We start from the raw sequence: 21044 nt of genomic DNA, 5'->3' as shown, positions 1-21044 counted from the left end.
TACCATCTGATTTAGAAAGATCGTGGAATTAAAATATGTAGGATATTTTGAGAAACAATATTCCATTTACATAATTCCTTATCCTTCGACGTTTTGCAAAAACGGAAATCAAACGCGCAAAATCTGTCGCGCGTGGGTGGCGCTGCAAGATTGCGAGCTGTGTCTATTGGTTTGTGAGGTGTGTATGCGCAGATATGTGCAGGATATGATGTGCATGAAGACTTACACTCGCGTGTTTATGTAGCAACTGATCAAACTTTTAATGGCTTGAGCTGTGTGCGCGTTCAGTGCTTGTGTACAGCAGCACACAGTAGCGCGCAGGTCACAGGTTGCGGGAACGCGCACTGGACTGAGCGTCCGCCTTCACAACAACGTGGACACATACTTTGATGTACTATCAACATCAGCATCAAAGACACATTGTCGCAGAAGTGTGATAGAAAAAGAGATCGAGATAGACCAATGGTTTTGTAAGTATTACACCTTACCCTGTTTTATAATCGTTGTTTATTTTAGATGTATATCAATAGAAAAAGGATAAGCGGGTTTTTACCTTAATATTTAGATATGCGTGTTTTACTTGACGAAAACGGATACTATTAAGTTGTATATATTTACATTTAATGTGCTTATATTTAGCATATTAAAATAAACAGTGTATTTGACCGTGCTTTTGGGAAGAATGCTAGGAAATGTTGAAAAAAATGTTCACTTTTTTGCAATTATGTATGTTATGAAATTAAAGTTATTCTTATTTAGGTTGTATTGGTTCCCTTGGTGTTTCATGTACTTGTGTGATCTTTTCTAGAAGCAGTCTCAGGAAGACCATCGCCTCTTGATGATGCATATGAACAGTTTACTGAACCGGTGGAGTAAGTTTTTATTTAGTTATACATATAGTTAAAACATACAAACGTTTATATAAAATGAGCTGCTTTTATTGTATTGTTTCTGTATGTGCTCTGAGGATGTTTGGTTTGGCTGAGAGTTCTACGTACCTCTAACAGCCAGGTTAAAATTATTGCATGTTAAATCAGAGGTGTGGATTGTGTTTCAGTGGAAAATGGTTTGTCCATCGCTCTGCCCAGCTGTTTTGGAATGTTGTACGTCGGAAATTCTCTGCATTAGAAAACAATAAATAAAAAGTATTAACAAATTGAAATGTAAAAAGTATGAATAGATGTGATTTTGTTTTGATGTGATTGGCGGATGGATTTCAAGATTGTTTGATGTATTCATGCTCATTAATTCATCCCTCACATCTAACAAGAGGATTTATATTGTGTGCAGGTTGGCACTTTGTTTCCCAGATTATGTAGGTGTGAACATTTGTCGAGAGGTCAGAGAGTACGAGTGGAAATGCAGGCGGTAAATCTGATATTTATATCTACAGAGGAAACAGACTGCATGGTTTTTATACCGACAAAGGTCTGCAAAGATAGACGATAGGATAAAAATGCTGTACCAGAACATTCTCCACACAGTTGGTAGTCCTTTCATGTACAGAAAACACCTAAAATTAAGTTAACTTAAGTGTTGTATATTTATAAAATATTTGTTAAAAAATGTTGAAGAATGGCTGATCTTAATTTACTGTAATAGCAAGGCTTTAGACGAAAGCTGAAACTAAATTCAAGTTTTATGATTGTTGTAGATTGTTTGTTTGCTTAGAGAAGTGGTTCTCAAACTTTTTCGTTGTAAGGCCCCCTTTGTGTAGAGTGCATCGCTTTGCGGCCCCCCAAATAAAGACTTATAATCTTAAATTTAACATTTTTATTTAAACAAAAACATATTTGGATATACAATGCTGAAACATCAATTCTTTTGCCTGGTGGTCTTATTTTTCTGATGTTTGATTGCATAAAATCTATGATCAATTTCTATATTTCATAAAATGCCACAAAATCTGTGGCCCCTGGATCCATCTCAGGGCCCCCCCAGGGGGGCTGTGCACCTGTAGCGCAGGGTCTCAATAGAGGTCTAAAAAAATACAGAGTTTACCATTTATTCATTAAAGGGATACTTCACCCAAAAATAAAAATTCTGTCATCATTTCGATCATTTTCGAGTTGTTCCAAATCTGTATAAACTTCTTTGTTCTGAAGAACACAGAGAAAGATAATTGGAAGAATGCTTATAACCAGACAGATTTTGCCCCCCATTGACTCCCATAGTAGGAAAAAATACAATGGTAGTCAAAAGTGCCCCAGAACTGTTTGCTGTCCTAAATTCTTCAAAATGTCTCAGAACAAAAAAATTATAAAGAATTTTTTCCTACTATGGTAGTCAACGGGGGGCAAAATCTGTCTGGTTATAAGCATTCTTCCAAATATCGTTCTCTGTGTTCATCAGAACAAAGACATTTATACAGATTTGGAACAACTCGAAGGGGAGTAAATGATGACAGAATTTTTGGGTAAAGTATCCCTTTAATTATTATTTACTTTCATTATTTATTTACTTATTATTTAATCATTAATTTTTCTTTTATCCAACGCAATATACAGGACCAGATGATATTAACATTGTTGCAATACCGAATATCAAAGGTAAACCAAGATTACTTAACTTACTTATATGTCACGAATAAAAATAAATATCACGTTAACCCTATCATGCATTTAGGTCATTGTGCAGTATCTATTTAAACAAAGACAATGGATGCTCTCCACATACTCGGACATCTGAAGAGTAATAAACACACAAAAAAAACCTGATTCAGGTTGACATAAATGCAAGAATGAAAGATTAACATCTCATTTTTTGTTGTTAGATTTTATATATTAGGTTTTATATTAGGTTTTATATTAGGTTTTAAGGGCAGTTGTGGCCTAATGGTTAGAGAGTCGGACTCGTGAACAGAAGGTTGCCGGTTCGATTCCCAGGGCCGGCGGGTAACAACTGAGGTGCCCTTGAGCAAGGCACCTGACCCCTACTTGCTCCCCGGGCGCTGCAGTGATAGCTGCCCACTGCTCCGGGGGTACGTGTGTTCACTACTCTCTGGATGGGTTAAATGCAGAGGTCACATTTCGTTGCCTTGTACCTTCGTACATGTGCAATGACAATAAATTGAATCAAAATCAAAAAAAAATCAAAAATATGTTGGCAATCCTCCACCCTTTCTACACTCAGTCTTATATCATCCTACTTTAAACTTGACCTCTCTGACTTCACCCTACCAACTTTTTCCAGTGTTTCAGAGTTCAGCTATCCATGTCCTATAGAGTAACTCCTTGCCTTACTTTTCTAAAGGAAACTTTAGACTTATTCATTGAAGACGTCCGTTTGTTGTAAAACTGAGCCTGGCACAGGTCTGACATTATTTGATACTTACAACAGACAACAATCCAAAATCAAAACGACAGATTTCAAGAATGTGAAACGTTTTTCAGACTCAGTGTTTATTTTTCCGCACGATAAACATAGAAAATGTCAGTTTGAATTAACTTGTCATTTTATGGCACATAAAGCGTTCAGTACTAGGGTATATATGAAAGTACAACGTATTACCATTTTATACTGTCACTCACTGCACCATCACAGAGAGTACAGATCAGAGATGTCCTGTTTGTGTAAATGATGCATTTGGTTGTATTGATTTCATGTAATGACTTAGACCAGCCTAACCTATCTGTGTGACACCAGGATAACCATAGGCCAAATCAGAGATGCAAAGATGGTTACGTCTGAAATGAGACAGATTTACACAGCTTGCTGCATCAGTTGCCATCTGTGAAGACGTCGCACTGAATATTCATGTTAAATTAAGCTTTGGGATAAAATGTAGCCAAACCGTAAGATTGAACATTGAAGACAACATGCATGACTGGCTTTATCCTGTATCCTCCTCCAGTCCTCTCCCTCCTCTGTTTTCTCACCTTTACTCTCTCATTCACGCGTTTCTGAGCTCACGTCATGAAAGCAGAGGGGGACATGACCTAGAGGGCTTCAGCTGCCACATGATCAGAAAGAAACTGAATAGATCTGTAATGTAAAGAGCATCCAAAAGGAGTTCTCACTTTACATTGAATTATTTACCACAGGTGGTGTGGAAATGGCCCATTTGAACCCTTGTGATGTCTTTCAGCACCTGTTGACGCATGTTTTATAGCTTATGTTCACACAGTGGCAGAATATGATTTGAAGCGTTAAAAAAAGTTTATACACAATAGTTATAAGTGTAAGATCCGAGAACTGATACTATGGATAGTTCACCCAAATATGCAAATTCTGTCATTATTTACCTTTATGTCATTCAAAACTTGTACGAGTCTTTCTTCTGGGAAACACAAAAGAAGATATTTTGAGAAATGAGGTTTTGTGTACGTTCAAGGGAAGCAATGATGTTTGGTTACCAACGTTGTTAAGAATATCTTCTTTTGTGTTCTGCAGAAGAATAGAAGTCATACAGGTTTGGAATGACACGAGGGTTAGTAAAAATGAAAGAATGCGTGATTTTTTTCTGTGGAAAAACTAGAATGTGATACCACATTGAAACTTACCTTGTGTGGTGGCGCTCATTTTGCACGTAATTACTCCCAGATTTTTTTCAACCTCCCCCAAATTTGCCTCTTCCTACATTTATAATCAGATAACACGTGGTTGTTTATCTGTGGGCCATTTCAGTGAGCCATGTTTGTGAGACGGCCCTGCTTATTTTCTTTCCGCCTCTCTCTCTTTCCCCCCAAAGTAGATCAAACAAGTGTGCTTTACGTCACACCACATCTGAAACCGTTCCGCACTCACTTCCAAAACCGTGTTTGTTCTTTTTCCACGTCTCATTTACATGAACATGCCCACAGAGGTTGAAAGAGAGATCCTGCCATGCCAAACCCCCAGATAATAGCTCAAAGACAACATCAGCTGAGAACCTGCGCCTACATTCGCCATTGTCATTTGCGTGTGAGACGGGCACACTATGTCTGGCAAAGCAGGTTTCAGGTGTCACACATAACGCCACTTTCTATATTAGCAGGTAAATCAGTTCCTCCGTGTGCGTGCATATGGGTGGTTGTAAAAGTTCTCAAATATCAGCCATCTATGCACTGGCAATAGTCACTCTCTCTTATCGTACCAGATTTGTGAGTTTCTTATCTTCTTTTGGGTTCTTTATCTTATCTTCTGCATGTTGCATATGCTTAGATGACCTGTTTATCTCTGCATGCGATTTACTTTAGATTGTTAAAGCTCCCTAGATAATAACAGAACGATCCAGTTTGGCTTCAATCAAGATGTAGGTCCCTGTGGATCTTATTACATATGACGTAGGTGTGCCAGCATGCTCTGCATGGTTGAAAAGATGTATTCAAGGAAGTTTTTGGAGAAATGTTTTTGTTTGTTCACACATGCACGGGTACACGCACAGATGCGGTATTTAAAGGCACTTATGCATGGAGGAAACGTGGCCATCTGCAGCTTTTTTTTATAGCTAGGTACACTTTACATATGCTGCAGTTTATTCACCAGTTTGTACTGGTATTCTGATGGTTTACTATAATATTAACATTTTTAATTAAATGAACCGTGTTTTTTGTGGTAAAAGTGTAGCAACTATGTTTTTTTTGGTGTATTGATTAATATTGGCAAAACCATGGTTTTACTACAATAACATTGTTTTTTTTATTTTAACTTTAGTAAAACCATGTTTTTTTGTTTCGTTTAAAACCATGGTTAATTTTTTGTAAGGAACAATACTTACAGTAAGTGCTCCAAAGAATACCATGGTATTTCCATATATATATATTTTTTTATACAACTTTATTTACTTTTTTATTTACTCATTAATAAGTGGACATTAATAAGAAATAACAATCACAAAAACAAACTTAATGATCAGGTAAAGTGAAGCAAAGTAACATACTTATGGACTAAATTATGTATTCTAAAGACAAACAGGACAGCTAACATCTAACACTGCAAATCCCTCAGAAAAGCTCTCCAATGATTATATCAATTTTCTGCATAACCATACAGTCAGCAGGTTATCTAACCAGCTGTTTATGCTGAGCTTAGACCGTGTTCCAGATCTTTCCATTGTGTCTGCATTACATCACCTTTGAGATAAGCACTCCATTGCAACCAGTCATCTAATATGCCGTTTTCACGCTTGAAGTTGTTCAATATAATTGTTCCATCATAATTCTTAAACAGTTTAGTTAACCTAGGTACTAGTCAGGTTTTGAAATTAGATATTGATAAACTCAGGGTTAATGTTTTATTGGCATGTTTATGATATCAGTAGCATTAACTGGGAGAATGAACTGTTTTTGCATATTAATGAGGTACCACATGCAAAAGGCGTGCAACCTGTTTAATAAACCGCTTGTCCATCTGTCAAGAATGTCACCTTGTAAATCCACTCTGGTTGTCTTTAGTATTTTTGCAGTGTTTTTGTTCATCACGCCAGCTGGTTTGCAATCACTGTTTGACATTTTAAATGTCTCAAACTGTTATATGAATGTACAAAGCACTTTATCATTTAATGAACATTGAAGCATTTTAAGGGGCAGTAGTGGCCTAATGGTTAGAGTCGGACTCGTGACCAGAAGGTTGCCGGTTGGATTCTCAGGGCCGATTCTTGGATTCTCTTGAGCAAGGCACCTCACCCCTACTTGCTACAAATAGGTCACTTTCACTTTATATTTGATTGTCTTTTGGTAAACAACTGAACAAAAGTGATATTGTAGCACTATGTACTTTAGCAAGGCTAAATCTGAATATAAATCTCAAGCAGCGCTAACTTTGCTGTGGACTAGGGTTGTAAAGGGATAGTTCACCCAAAAATGAAAATGATGACCTAAATTACTCACCCTAGTTGTTCCAAATCTGTATACATTTCTTTGTTCTGTTGAACACAAAAGAAGATATGTTGAGGAATTTAGGAAAGTAAACAGTTCTGGGGCACCTTTGACTACCCTACTATGGTAGTCAATGGGAACTGTCAGTTGCTAACATTTTTCCAAATATCTTTCTTTGTGTTCAACCGGACAAAGACATTTATATAGGTTTGGAACAACTAGAGGGTGAGTAATTCATGACAGAATTATCATTTTTTGGGTGAACTTTCCCTTTAAAGGGTTAAAAACGGTGATAATCACATTTTAAAATGATTAATGTCAAACACTGGTTTAAACTGGGTTTATGGGTTAAGACTGGTCTTTATATGTTGGTTTCAAAAAATGTTACCCTTGGGTTAACTGTATTGTGAAAAGACCTTTGAAAGTCGGAGGGAGTGCGTGTGTGTCAGTAGTAAGTATACTCTGGGGTCAAAGGCTGATGTGTTAGTAAAAGCTTGAACTATTACTGAGAAACCCTGTTGGATGTTGTAAGCTAAGCCAAACACGATGGTGGACAGTTAGGTCACACAGTGCTCTGAGCATCAAGAATGATGTGCTTTTTGTGCAATGATGTAATCCCTTGATGATATGATAATCTGCTTTTCAAAATAACATCTATGCTTATCCACACTGTGCAGACATGCACACATACAGCTCCCATATATAAAGCAATGTGTTTTTTTTTGTAAAGCACACATTATAGGTAATCTGAGGTTGTGTTTCTTGACACTTAACACTCCTTGTAAAGGTGCACATAGTACACAACACTATCTAAGCTGAGCATCCGGAGAGACATAAATAAATATAAAGACTGAGGCTGCCTGGCTTTTGTTTAGACCAGTATCTAAACACTGACCTCATGTTGTCTCATATTGTGTGATCATTCAGTGAGGTCATAGGAAGCTCTTAGGGGAAGATTATATCATATCTGCTTGGCCTTAATAAAGCCGTATCATCTTCAGTTCAAAAGTCATCAGCATAGACGTCATATGACAATTTATTTTGGACCCGGGCACCTGGCATATGGGCAATAGGATGTGATGGCAATGTAAATCACGTATTCTTGTAGGCTTGTGTTGTATTAGATGTTTAGAGTAACAAACAACAGGGTGATTTGTCATATGCAAGTAGATGAAAAACCGTGAGTCTGTGTTAGTTCTTTATGATATGGAGTTTTGTGGGATCTAAAGCGTTTTTCCAACAGGCTTTGCAAATTTGGAAACCCTGTATCCTTAAATTCTGTATGAATATTTAACCAATGAAAAGTATTACAATGAGCTTGTCAACTTTGACAACTTGTTATTGTGTTTATTAAAAAAAAAAATACAATAAATTGTAGGTAGTGGAGGAAGTGTGCAGATTGTAAGGTATAATGCTGTGCATCACTTAATTAGCCCTTAATGATCTTAATGGTTAGTTTGGACAGTAATTTGTCTTGCATGTCATAACAGGCAAATTTTTATTTCATACAAATAAATGCTCCTAATCCACTTCTGTATTGTAAATCTTTATTGTAGGCTTTATCGTTTGTGTCTCTTCTCTGTTGTAGATGAGATCTCAAACATGTGTGAGGTGGACTCTACTCCAGAACCAGTCAGCCCAACACTACTCAATGAATCCACAGACACTTATTGTCAGACGGACTGCTTTCACCGTCTCCGCACCACGGTCCGCAAACTGGAATTCTGGGAGGACTTCAGTGCAGAGCTTATTGGTACTGGATTCTTCTCCAGAGTCTATAAGGTACTGCTTTCCTGTCATTGATAGTGGAGGCAAAATGAATGTATAGGGATATTCAGTAAAATGTTTCAAGATTTTACTCTTAAAATGAGAAGAATGTACTAAAAATTCAGTGTGACTTACATTTACACATTTGGCAGACACTTTTAACTAAAGCATGAAAAGTGCACGTTCTTTCAGTTTTTGGAACTACATGAACAGATAAACAGATAGTTCCTGTTCTTGATGCTGATTGGCTAGTGGGTGCAGATGCTCTGCTATTGATACTGAATAATTGATACAGAATATTGTTAGATATTTATGCTTTTGGTAAAGGTCCACTGATTTGATCAAATCTGTGAAAATGAGCTACATCAAGATATCAGTCACTGAGTTATTTGAATGAGATAAATGGCTTTGTTTCACCATTGTTGCCATCCAAGCACAAATGTTGTGTTCCATACCTGTGGTAAAGATAATTGTTGGGGGTTTTGTTACTTTCTGTTACCTGCCTATATTCTAAAATGCAAAATAATCTTTTCACCCGAACATTTAGTCTGAGAGTCACTGCCCTGTTAATCCTCAAGCAGTACTTTACAGACATGATGTGATTATAGTCGGTTAAAAACATGCTACGTCCTGCAAACCAACAAAGAAAAACAAGCTTAACATCACGCACAGTCGCCACCCAGTCATGGGGAAATGATCTTGAATGCCTAAAGAAACAATCAATGGAAATACTGTGTTAATTTGAGACTGGTTTGAGAGTTTGTTGATTTAAGGTAGACCAGCAGCACAAAAGTAGCTCACAGAAACACCACAAGGGGTTTTTTAATATGTGCTTGATATTATCATTTGTGTGAAGAAGGGTCACATCAGAGATTTTCTATGGTTATGATTTCCATTCTGCTGTGAACATAATAGCAAACCGATGGAACACAGATAACGGTGTACTGTCACACTCCATTGTCACCATTCTCACACCATGCCAAAAAGTTAAAAAAAAATGATTTAAAGAACATAGCGTCCTAAAGGAAGACACATGCTTTGAATGAAAGGGATGCCATTAAGCTTACACCAGGGGCCGAGAAGAACGATATTCCTTTCTGTTTTACTGCGAGTTTTGTGTATTGGTGTGGTAAAGAAAAAAACAGGAAATCCTGCTGAGATCAAATTCACATTCTGGGATTTTAAATTTATTTTGACAACAATAAATAGTGTACAACAGAGAAATACTATGACAAAAAAAAAAATATGTACATTAATATAAAATATAAATAAATAAAAGACATCATGGCATTAATAATAAAAAAGAATTATTAAAAAAATAAAATAAAATTAGTTTGATTGGGTCACTAATCAACAAACAAACTAAATTGTGACAAAATTGTGAATTGTCAAATTTTGTCTCACTTATTTTAACTGCTTACAAGGTCAGGCTCCCTTGCTTACATTAAAACACACTTGCTCTTTAAAACATCAGATTTTGCACAAATGTGCAAGGAAGTCATACAGGTTTGGAACAATAAGGATGAATAAATTCAAGTTTGTTTTTAGCGCTTGGTTGTAAAGCAAGCAGCTTTACAAAAATGCATTTGAACACAAACAGTAGAAACATAATAAAACAAAAAATTAGAGATGTGAATCCTTTAAATTGTATTAATCCACATATCCCATTTTTAAACTTAAATCATACTATAATTAATATATGTTCTATTTTTATATTATCTATATAAGAATATATACAAATTATAAAATATATTTTAATTATAAAAAGAAGAATTTACACTAGTGCTCTTTTAGACCCCACTAGATATGTTTTTCCTTTACCGGTTGTTAATGTTGTTCTCTGTTGATCGGTCAGGTGATGCACAGCACTACGAAAAAGGTAATGGTGGTGAAGATCTATAAGAATGATGTGGATCAGGACAGCATTGTGAGGGAGATCAGCCTCCTTCAGAAGCTCTCCCACCCCAACATAGTGAGGTGAGCCGCCTCTACACTTAATCATCAACCATCAATCCCACACCGGCCGGATGCTCAGAGCGCCCACTCGACAACTCACTTTCATCCTGGAACTGAATAACGTACTGTAAGAGTATTTTGTGCTGTAAATGGTTATATTTTTCATGCTTAAACAGTCCTTTTTGAGTTTGTTTTTGGGTTTAGTGATTTGAACAAACCCCCAAAAGTCTTGATCTTTTTCCAGCATTAATTACACTGAGTATTAAAGTTTACAGCGATTTGGAAGAACAAAGATTCGATTCTTTAATAAGCAGTTCATTATATGCTGAATGGACACTTTGCTATTGTCCTGCTTTGAACTTGCCATGATAGTGTTAGTCTGGTGGATAAAGTATCTGTATTGTTTTATTGTAGGTACCTGGGGATCTGTGTCAAGGAGAACAAGATGTACCCTATTCTCGAGGTGGGTGGCAATATTTAGGAGTCAGTATTTACAATTTGAAGCTTCTAATACCTGCCCTGCTTTCTGCCCGGCAAATATAATATAATTAAATAATTAAAATAAATGTATAATTTTCCTCGGAACATTTTTTCCAATGGACTCATTTTACATGCATTCTCACAGTATAAATCAGAAGCTGTCATCGGGTCAGATTTCTAAGGGGTTATGTTTTATAATCTCATGCCGTTTACTCCTCCACACCTAGTATGTTAGCGGAGGCTGTCTGGAGGAGCTGCTGGCCAGGGTTGACGTCAATCTCTGCTGGAGAGAGAAAATCGATCTGGCCTGTGATATCAGCCGAGGGATGGCCTATCTGCACTACAAGAACATCTACCACAGAGACCTCAACTCTAAGGTCTGGCAGTATTAGCAGTTCAAAGTCAAGCAATTGTGGCAAAGTAGGGCGTTTTGTTACGAAATATATAGTAATACCTAGAAGCATTGAACCTTGAGTTCAAGGTGTGTGCCTGGAACACGCCTTGCATTTATAGATAATCAGAGATGCACTTAATGTAACAACAATAATCATTTTATTTATGTAGTTCTTTTTATTTGGCTGACTTCATCTGAATCATGTTTTGAACATGTTCAACACATGATTTAAAGGCCCGCTGTTGTGCCGCGTTGACATCATTTCAACTTTTTTTGACGCATGTGAGAAACTAAATACTAATTTTGTCATCGTTTTAATGCATAGTTGGAGTTGCATTGTGGATTTTAGAGTTAAAGTAGTAAGTTTGGTCCAATTTAGTTTTAATTTTAGAATAGTTGTTAATCTCAGTATTAGATGAAAGTAAAGATTGTCATATTCGATGGCGCCAAAAAAAGAGTTTTAATGCAGTCACCTTAAATCAAAGTTTTCTCACAAAATTGTATTTGTCACACACGCACGTATATACAGTATCTATACAACTTGTGGTGAAATGCAAATCTGGTCAATTCTGCAAACCTCGCAAAATATTACAGGTGAAAACTAAAATGCAAAATATAAGAAAAAAGTATAAAAAAAAGCTCATGTAGCGACTAAAATATAAGTCTAAAGTATATAGAATAGAATTATATTATAAAATAGAATGTATCATATCTAGAATATAATATAATACTATATTCTTCATTTTATGATACTTAAGATTATATTTTATCTAATGCAATAATGTCCATACAGTACATAGGAGTGTTCAGATTTTTGGGGCCACGTATGTAAGCACAGCCAGTGTTGGGTGTAACTAGTTACTAAGTAATTAGTTACTGTAATTTAATTACTTTCCCCTTGAAAAAGTAAAGTAAGGCATTACTCTTATTTTTTCTGTAATTTAATTACAGTTACTTCTGATGTAATTAAACGAAATACACTGTGTAATATGTGTGCAATAGTGGAATTGACATCAAAATTCAAAGTCTAACTTTAAAATCTGTGCTTTAATGTATAATTCTCACATTTGTAATACTTTGGTCAGTTAATAAGAGAACTTTATGTAGTTTAATATTATTTATTTGAATGAATTAAATAAGCCGTTTCATGTCTATCCTTGAATCACTTAACTAATCAAGGTTGATATAGGATATAGAAAGTAATTAGTAATAAGTAACTAAATACTTTTTGGAGAGAGTAATTTGTACAGTAATCTAATTACACTATTGAATATGTAATTAGTAACTAGTAATTAATTACTTTTTCAGAGTAACTTACCCAACACTGCGCACAGCACATCATTTATTTGTAAGCAGAGGTGTTAAATGAAAATAGACCAGAAGGCAAGAATTCGTTGTCTTGTGGGGGGAGAATGGGAAGCTCATAAAGTTTTGAGCGGTGAAAAACAGTCCCAGTGTCTGACAGTTTTAAAACTGTGCCAGTTGCCAGGCTGCAGTGAGTAGAGAACACAGGACTCTGTATGTTTGAAGAGAGACGTGGAGGTCAAACCTTTATAATGCTAATGCTCTGCTTTACCATTCCATGTACTCTAAACCTGCTGTATTTTCACAGGCTAACCTCTCAGTTCTTTGTCCTCTCACTATTTCTTCTCAGTGTCTCTTCTGTGCAATTATCTGTTGGCTTATAAAGCATTCAGGACCTCACCTGCTCATCGTCCATACACTTTAAATTAAGACACAGTTTTATATAATTTCTTAAGAAAAATCGTGCACAGTATATTTTTGCATTTACTTCCATTATTTTGATACAAAGCCATTTATAGCTAGCCATTTGCTAAGGTTGCTAGGCTAGAATGTTATGGGTGGTTGCTATGATGTTGCTAAGTGGTGTTCTGAATGATGTTGCTAGGCATTGCCAGTCACTCAGGGCCCAGTCTCAAAGACCGCACACACATTTGTTTGATATCTTAGTGGGGACCTGATGTACAGTACGCTTTTATTGTTTTTACACTGACCTAATGGTTACTTCTATCGACTACGCCTAACCATACCTCTATTTTCAAATGAACAATTTCACTGCGTGCATCTTTTTCTTCAAAAACACATTTACTCATCTCCTTCTCCCGAACACACACACCAATGTTGTGTTTTGTCCTACTCTGTTGGATAAAGAATAAGAAATCATGTCATTACACAGTGTGAAAATAAAACCACCATTGGTTTTAACAAAAGGTTCATATTTCCTCCCAGAGGTGATGCGTGGATAGCTACCTTATGTCACAGGCTGTACAGTGTTCGAATCCAAGTGTGTCATCGTTGATATAAAACCTCAAAACTTTACTGCATATCCTACAGATTTACCTAACGTCATAAAAGAAGTGCTTCGAGATCAGCACAAATCAGAGAGAAGGGCGATGTTTTGTCATCACAGATACTCTGGGAAGATTTGGGGGAGTGAGAGAGCTGATGCTGCTGGTGTCATGAAAGACTCCACATGTATCCACCACACGGCCACCTGTGAACATCACTAGATTGCCTTGAGTGCTACATTTGCATACTGTTTGTTTCATTGAGAATGTTTTTGTACGTTCTGGAAACAGGAAAATCTGGTTAAATGAAAGCACTGAGCCATGAGGGTGTATATTACAGATTTACTTGTGAAATGAATGATGTACAGCAAAGGTATTAGAGACACCAGTGTTTTATAAATTATAACATTTATTAAAAATAATATGCATAAGTAATTTCGTTTATTTTGTTTATTATTAACTGTAGACGGTTGCCAAGCATTACTTGCATCAGTAGAACTGAATTAATTGGTGTGTGAGTTTGTGGTATTCGAAAGCAGCTTTTTAAGTTTTAGGGCCTGAACTCGCTGCTTTTTATTTCTTGATGTATTATAAAGCTGGATAACTTCACAGTTTTAATAGTAATTTGTTTGTGAAACCAGGTCAGATTTGAATAAATGAATAGCAGAGCATGCTTATAGAGGAGGAGTTGGTTTAAAATCAGACTGTGGGTCATATTTGTGAAGAAAATCCATAAAGAAAAGCATATATACTTACAGTATCTCTTGTTCTACCCATAGAGCAGTATTGCCCTCTTGTGGAGATCAGGGTCATTGTGGTACTCTGTTTTCAAATGAGGTGTTCTCAACATAATCTCTTTACCCTACTCTGGTCCTCCTTATGAAAATCTGAGATGCTGAGAAATCCTCCTCCTAGTTATTACAGTTTTTATGTATTTTTTCCTCATACCGCAGTGAAATACATGAAAAAAGATCTGACACTATCTCTTGTGGCGTGTGGTGGATCATCTTACGCAACACGATTCATGGGAGATCTGTTATTTTTGATGCAGAACTGTCTAATCCGCGTGACCTCGCGAGGGAGAGAAGCTGTGGTGACTGACTTCGGCTTGGCCAGAGAGGTGGGGGAGCTGCCCGCAAACGACCCCGACAGGAAGATGTCTCTGGTGGGGTCGGCGTTCTGGATGGCCCCTGAAATGCTCAGAGGAGAGCCGTACGACCGCAAGGTATTGAGAACAGAGCTGAGTTACAATGAAAATAAATGTGACTCATTTTGAAGTATAAAACATTATTGGTAACACTTTGGTGACAGCTGTTGTTTATGAAACTAATGAAAAATGAAATGTACAATTAAAAATATATCAAGTTGATTAAGCAGCCCCTCCCACATTATAATTATTATTCTGTACATCAATAGTGATTATTTTAATAGCTTGAAATGTTGTTTCAGGCCAGGCTTAAAATGAAACAATTAAATTCAAGTTTGACAGAATATAGTCAAACTGCACAATATATTGGTCCCTGCTTCACCTCTCAGGGAAACGGGTTGAAGACCCCCAGGGTTAAAGGTGCAATGTGTGATATTAAGGAGGATCTATTGGCAGAAATGCAATAAAGTATACATACCTGTCTTCAGAGGTGTATAAAGACCTTACATAATGAAGCGTTATGTTTTTTTTATTACCTTAGATATGGCGACTTCTATCTACATACACCGCGGGTCCCCTTGCATGGAATTCGCCATGTTGTTTATAGCCCTAAACGGACAAATTGCTCTACAGAGTGCATTTCATAAATACGTTATCTCCTACGGCAAAATGTGACAACATTTTTGTCCTGTGTCAGCCATCGTAGGGCTTCAAAATGGAGGGGTGGAGTAAGCCGTTGGTTGCAATTCACAACCTCACCACTAGATGCCGCTAAATTTCACTGGACCTTTAATATACTGTATTTAAATAACAGTCTTCTCCTCTCTGAGAATAAACATTTACTATCATTCATTGCCATAATCTTATTTTTTTGCACATGTACAGGTACATCTCAAAAAATTTGAATTTTTGTCACTCATTTCAGAAAGTGAAACCCATATATTATATACTGTAGATTCATTACACATAGAGTGAAATATTTAAAGCCTTTATTTCTTAAAATTTTGATGATTATGGCTTACAGATAATGAAAACCCAAAATTCAGTGTCTCAGAAAATTAGAATATTACATAAGATCAATAAAAAAAGGATATTTTAAACAGAAATGTCAGGCTTCTGAAAAGTATGTTCATTTCTATGCACTCAATACTTGGTTGGGCCTCCTTTTGCGTGAATTACTGCATCAATGCGGCGTGGCATGGAGGCAAACAGCCTGTGGCACTGCTCGGGTGTAATGGAAGCCCAGGTTGCTTGATAGCGGCCTTCAGGTCATCTGCATTGTTGGGTCTGGTTTCTCACATCTTCCTCTTGACATAGAGAATCTATGGGGTTCAGGTCAGGCGGGTTTGCTGGCCAATCAAGCACAGTACCACCATGGTCATTGAACCAGCTTTTGGTACCTTTGGCAGTGTGGGCAGGTGCCAAGTCAGGCTGGAAAGTGAAATCAGCATCTCCATAAAGCTTGTCAGCAGAAGGAAGCATGAAGTACTCTAAAATATCCTGGTTGATGGCTGCGTTGACTGTGGACTTCAGAAAACACATCTCAATTTTTTGAGATGTACCTGTATATATCTATAAAATGAACATTCTGTTTTGTCGCTTTTTATTTAGAAAGTCATTTAAAATGCAATGGCCTGTGTGCCGTTGTGTTTGTAGCTCACTGTCAGTGATAAAGAGCAGGACTGTGCTGTTGCTTATGTGATTAGAGACTGAGCCGTGGATGTTCTGCCCTCTTAAATTGCAGGTCGATGTCTTCTCTTTTGGGATCATGCTGTGTGAGATCTTGGCAAGAATTCCTGCCGACCCAGAGGTGCTGCCCAGGACCCAGGTAAAGGATGCTTTCAAAACACACTTGTAAGTCTTGTAACCCTCTGTTGAATGTTTGAATACCATTTTTTTCACTTTCTTTGTATTAAATAAAGTGTACAATAAAAATATTAAGGGCAGATTTTTATTCATTTCAATAATTTGGAACATATATCCTATTAAAAATATATAGAGAGTAGCTGTATCCATATGCATTGTGCTTTATACTTTCGTACAACATACTGTATTTGCTTGTAGGCAACAAACATCAAAATATAGAGCAATACAATCTTTTTTTCTATTCAAAAATGCTTAAAGCAAACGCTAAAATAAAATATTTCTAAAATATTTCTCTGATGCAACATTGTGCAATAGAGATTTAAATAGTTGTTTGCATTCCAGGTAAAAAAAAGTGTTACCTTTTTGTACAATTAAGTTAACAGTAATGTATGCTAATGAACCCCTTAAACCTCTATGAGTTTAGGTGTGATTACAGTTCTTAAGAACGAGAAGCTTCCTATGTTTTATGAATTTGTGTGGTGGTGTTGTACACACTGGGGATGAAATGAAGGTTATAGGGAATGATTTCCCTCTGGTGTACAGCAGTGTGGTCATTTACGCCTGATTAAGTCTGATAGACAGTCGATGATGTTTGAAGGGGGAAGAAGAGACAGATTTGATCAAGGTCGAAGGAACCATCGTATGGACATTAAGGATCTTTATTATAGATTTATTCATTCTCGTTCTCATCTATCACATCAAGCATAATGATTTTCTGGTCAATGCACATTTTCTATAGCCGTATGTATGATGCTAAAGACAAATGGTTATGAAAAACTGTACACTTGCAAAGAGGCCAATAGTTGTTGGCCATATGATCTTTTGTTTTGGGATTTTTATTTGAACGTTGTGTTTGTAAAGTTTCATTGTGATTTCATATTTATTTTTAAGGTGTAATTTCTTTATTCATGTTCAACATGATTTTTTCTCTCTTTTTTCCTGTACAGCTGCTTTGATACAATGTAATGTATCGCTGTTCAAATCAATTTGACTTGACTTAAAGTAGGGGTGTCACAATACCGGTATTGTCAACAATCATGATATTATGTTTATCGATATCGTGTTAATACTACACACGTAATAATATTGTAAACCGTTTAACTTTTTGGTTTAAGAGTCACAAGGGTTATAGACTACACTCATATTTTGAGTATGATTCAAAACAAACAAAATGAAAAATGAATTTGATTAATAGCTTTTTTTGTTTATGTAAAAAAGCCATTCAATTAAATATCAGGATAATATTGTGAAAATCTGATGTTATAACAGTCTATTGGAATAATGTGTTTGTAAAATTTGTCTTTGACTTTTTGATTATTTGCAGATTGTTTGTAACGTTTTGTGTTAAGTGTTAGCCAGTAAATGTTGACAAAGCCACATCATGTCCTATGTGATTTATTCTTTCGAAAGATTTTGAAAATCAGTATGTCATCTGTTGACAGGATTATGGGCTGAATGTGGAGTCGTTCAGAGAGTTGGTGCAGGGCTGCCCAGAGCGGGTTCTGGAACTGTCTGCCAGCTGTTGCCAGGTATGCATGATGGGCTCCAGGGTGTCTTCAGTATGGTGCAACTGTGCACAGACTAACACCTATCATGCAAGAAATTGTATGTTTCACTCGAAATGTTTCACCCACCTGGTTAGCAACCAAAATAAAAAACAAACCGTAACTCATGTCTTATGCTCTCTTTTAGATGGACGCATTCCGAAGACCTTCCTTCTCCGAGCTTCTAGATAAACTGGAGGACCTCTCTGAGACCCTTGAGCCTCCAGACAACATTCTGACCACAGGGTGACCTTCAGAAATCTCTCTCAACAGAGCCATGGACTAAAAGAATGAATTGACTTTGCTGCATGGGAGTCGGCAGTGATGGACCATGACTAGCGATCTGTTCCCCCTGTAAAGGGAATGTAATGGAGGACAAAACCACTCGACTGAATGACCACTCAATAGTGCTGCACAGCCTTCCTGCAATGTGTGACACCGAATGATTGAGCGTGTGCAAAAGGTTGAATGTTTCTTTACTTTTTCTATACAAAAGAAAAAAACAGTCTGATTGTTTGGGGACCAAATCTAAAAGATCTGAAAGACCAAAATGACCCCTTACCAACCCCTGATTCCAGAAAAAAATGTAACTGCAAAGAAAGAAAGTGAGTCTGCGCAGACCTGGAACAAACAGAACTGCAGAAATTCAGATTTAATGTTGCATCTTGCCTTTTCATACAAGCATACCTACAAATAATCTTTAAAAAAACTGTCAACATTAAAAGATTTGCACATAAGTATATTACAAAAAAGCTGAACAAACACATTCAAACTTGTTTTTGCGTTGAGGGCTTTGAAATAAATTTCCTCAGGTCACACAGACTGAGTTCTTAAATTTGTGAATATTCTTACATGGGTCTTTGTAAATTTGTATATCCCTATTTTAGATGATACTTAAGTAGTTTACATTTATAAACCAGAATCTATTTTGTTTACTAATTCAGAAAGTGTTTGTATTATTTCTGGCTCTATTTATGTACGGTATGTTGTTTGGTTACATGGGTACATTTATATTTCTAGATTACTAGTTAAAACAATAAAGTTACATTTGATTACTTTGTTTATGTTTATTGGTTTATGATACAAATGTGCTCCTCTGCAACAAGATCTATCAAAAATCTATTCATCCTAATTAAACCCCGAACGCATCAATATTATACAGTACCTGCCTGGTTATGATAAAAATGTGGAGCGTGAATGGAGAGTTGTTCATTTTGTCATTTGTATTCGGGTGCAGTCTTCTGATATAGGCGTCTACATTATAGCCTTGCTCTCCTCTGTAATTGAGGTGACTGCAGGACATGGATTTACCGTCTTGACAACGGTGCGGCTCTGACGTTCCCGACCTGCTCCTCCTTCAAGAGTTAATTTATGATCATGTAAAAAATCCATTTGGAGGCCACCAACAGGGTACAACGAGAGCTCTTGGTTGTAAACACATATGATTTGTGATGAAAGCGTTTACAGTCATGGGAATTCGGCATGTGCCGGTAAGTGGGTGTCATTTCTGCCGGGAAAAGTGTTCGTACGGTGGTTGTAAATGACCCCGGCATTTCTAAATGGGGCAGATATACTGATGTACACCTCTTTATATGGGAAATGTATTTATTGTTTCTTATCACAATGTTATCTTTCAGTGATTCGTCAACAAATTGAATCCTCTTGAGCATGTAATTTAAAGACTTTTAAAATACGCAACTGTAGGTGTTTCATACTCTTATTCTCGGAGTAGAAATAATTTAGCTTAAAGGTTTAGTTCATCCCAAAATGTATCATTTTTCCCCATCATGTCATTTAAAACCTCTATATGATTATTTTATCTGTGGAAGGCAAAAGAAGATATTTTGAGAAATGTCTCTGTGGTTTTGAGTACATAGAATGGAAGTCAATGAGCGCCGACAACATTCTTCAAAATATCTTTTGTTTTGTATACGGTTGGGAAGACAGTGGGGAGTCATTTCCCCAAAACATTTAACCTTATTGGCAATGGAAAGATTCCCCGCGAACCATAAGCTTAGACATAAACCTTTATTTTTCAAAAGTGTAACATCAGATGTTTCTCGCTGTTCTAAAACATCTGTCAGGTGTCATTCTCAGACTGTTTCATAAGAATGTTTGGTGTGAATCTAAAACTGCACCAATAGCATTAGAATGAATACAGTATGTCAATATCTTACAAACTCTTTTTTTCCTTTCCTGGAATTTCAAGATACACCAAACATCTATAGCACTATTTTCATCTTTTCAAACATGGTACCAAAATCATTTCATTCACTTGGGTCAGCAAATTTCTTGACAGAGAGAATAACCGCCTCATTGCACAGATTATGTATAGCCTACCTGTACAGTATATGGGTGAAATGTAATATTTTGCAAGTGTTGGAGTGAATGCAAAGTGTACAGCTGTCAACATACTCGATGAGAACGAGAATACATTTTACTTGATTCTCATTACACTTTTGGTCAGATTATTAGTTATCCATCCAAATGCAGTGGAAGCTGGATAGCATTTCTACAAATGTGTCTAAAGGGTTGTACAAAACCTTTGGGAACTGGTGTCAGTCTTGCCCAAGTAAATGAGATCTCGGGTTTTGTAAAAAAAGGACTCAACCCAGCGGCTTCAACCCATGTGTTTAAATTGTTAAGTCAGCGCACAAGATTCGCTGATCTCAGAGAAAATATGTAGAGGCATCATGTTTGTTTACTCAGAGAACAGGTGCAACACCGACGCCAACAAATACCTCCAAACTTCATTAAAAAGATCATCATCAGCACTGCAGGTGC

At 36.6% G+C, this 21044-nt stretch overlaps 1 protein-coding gene across 5 annotated transcripts; it reads left to right on the top strand.

Annotated features, from left to right (window-relative positions):
* Positions 1–84: 84 nt before the first annotated feature.
* On the top strand, positions 85–19300 carry zgc:113162 (uncharacterized protein LOC553743 homolog). Of its 5 annotated transcripts, XM_057359800.1 has the most exons (11): positions 85–470; positions 809–872; positions 1291–1368; positions 8386–8579; positions 10420–10541; positions 10935–10983; positions 11228–11377; positions 14755–14928; positions 16595–16678; positions 18159–18321; positions 18409–19300. In XM_057359800.1, the coding sequence occupies exons 4-11, from the start codon at positions 8400–8402 to the stop codon at positions 18450–18452; spliced, it is 966 nt and encodes a 321-aa protein (XP_057215783.1). In that variant the 5' UTR covers positions 85–470; positions 809–872; positions 1291–1368; positions 8386–8399; the 3' UTR covers positions 18453–19300. The 5 variants fall into 5 exon arrangements, 4 of the variants coding, with proteins under 4 accessions (XP_057215783.1, XP_057215780.1, XP_057215779.1 ...); XM_057359797.1 differs by lacking the exon at positions 1291–1368 and having other exon boundaries at positions 88–470; positions 812–872; XM_057359796.1 differs by lacking the exon at positions 1291–1368 and having other exon boundaries at positions 104–470.
* Positions 19301–21044: the final 1744 nt, after the last annotated feature.

This window comes from Triplophysa rosa, linkage group LG19, assembly GCF_024868665.1.
Source record: "Triplophysa rosa linkage group LG19, Trosa_1v2, whole genome shotgun sequence".
NCBI lineage: Eukaryota > Metazoa > Chordata > Actinopteri > Cypriniformes > Nemacheilidae > Triplophysa > Triplophysa rosa.
This window is presented reverse-complemented; position numbering and strand designations above follow the sequence as displayed.

Bases quoted from the DNA above. Each gene is read 5' to 3' on its own strand.
- zgc:113162 (XM_057359797.1), top strand. From the start codon at position 839: ATGATGCATATGAACAGTTTACTGAACCGGTGGA. The intron at 11,378-14,754 runs GTCTGGCAGTAT...TTTTTGATGCAG, and splicing joins ACAGAGACCTCAACTCTAAG to AACTGTCTAATCCGCGTGAC. The intron at 18,322-18,408 runs GTATGTTTCACT...GCTCTCTTTTAG, and splicing joins CACCTATCATGCAAGAAATT to ATGGACGCATTCCGAAGACC.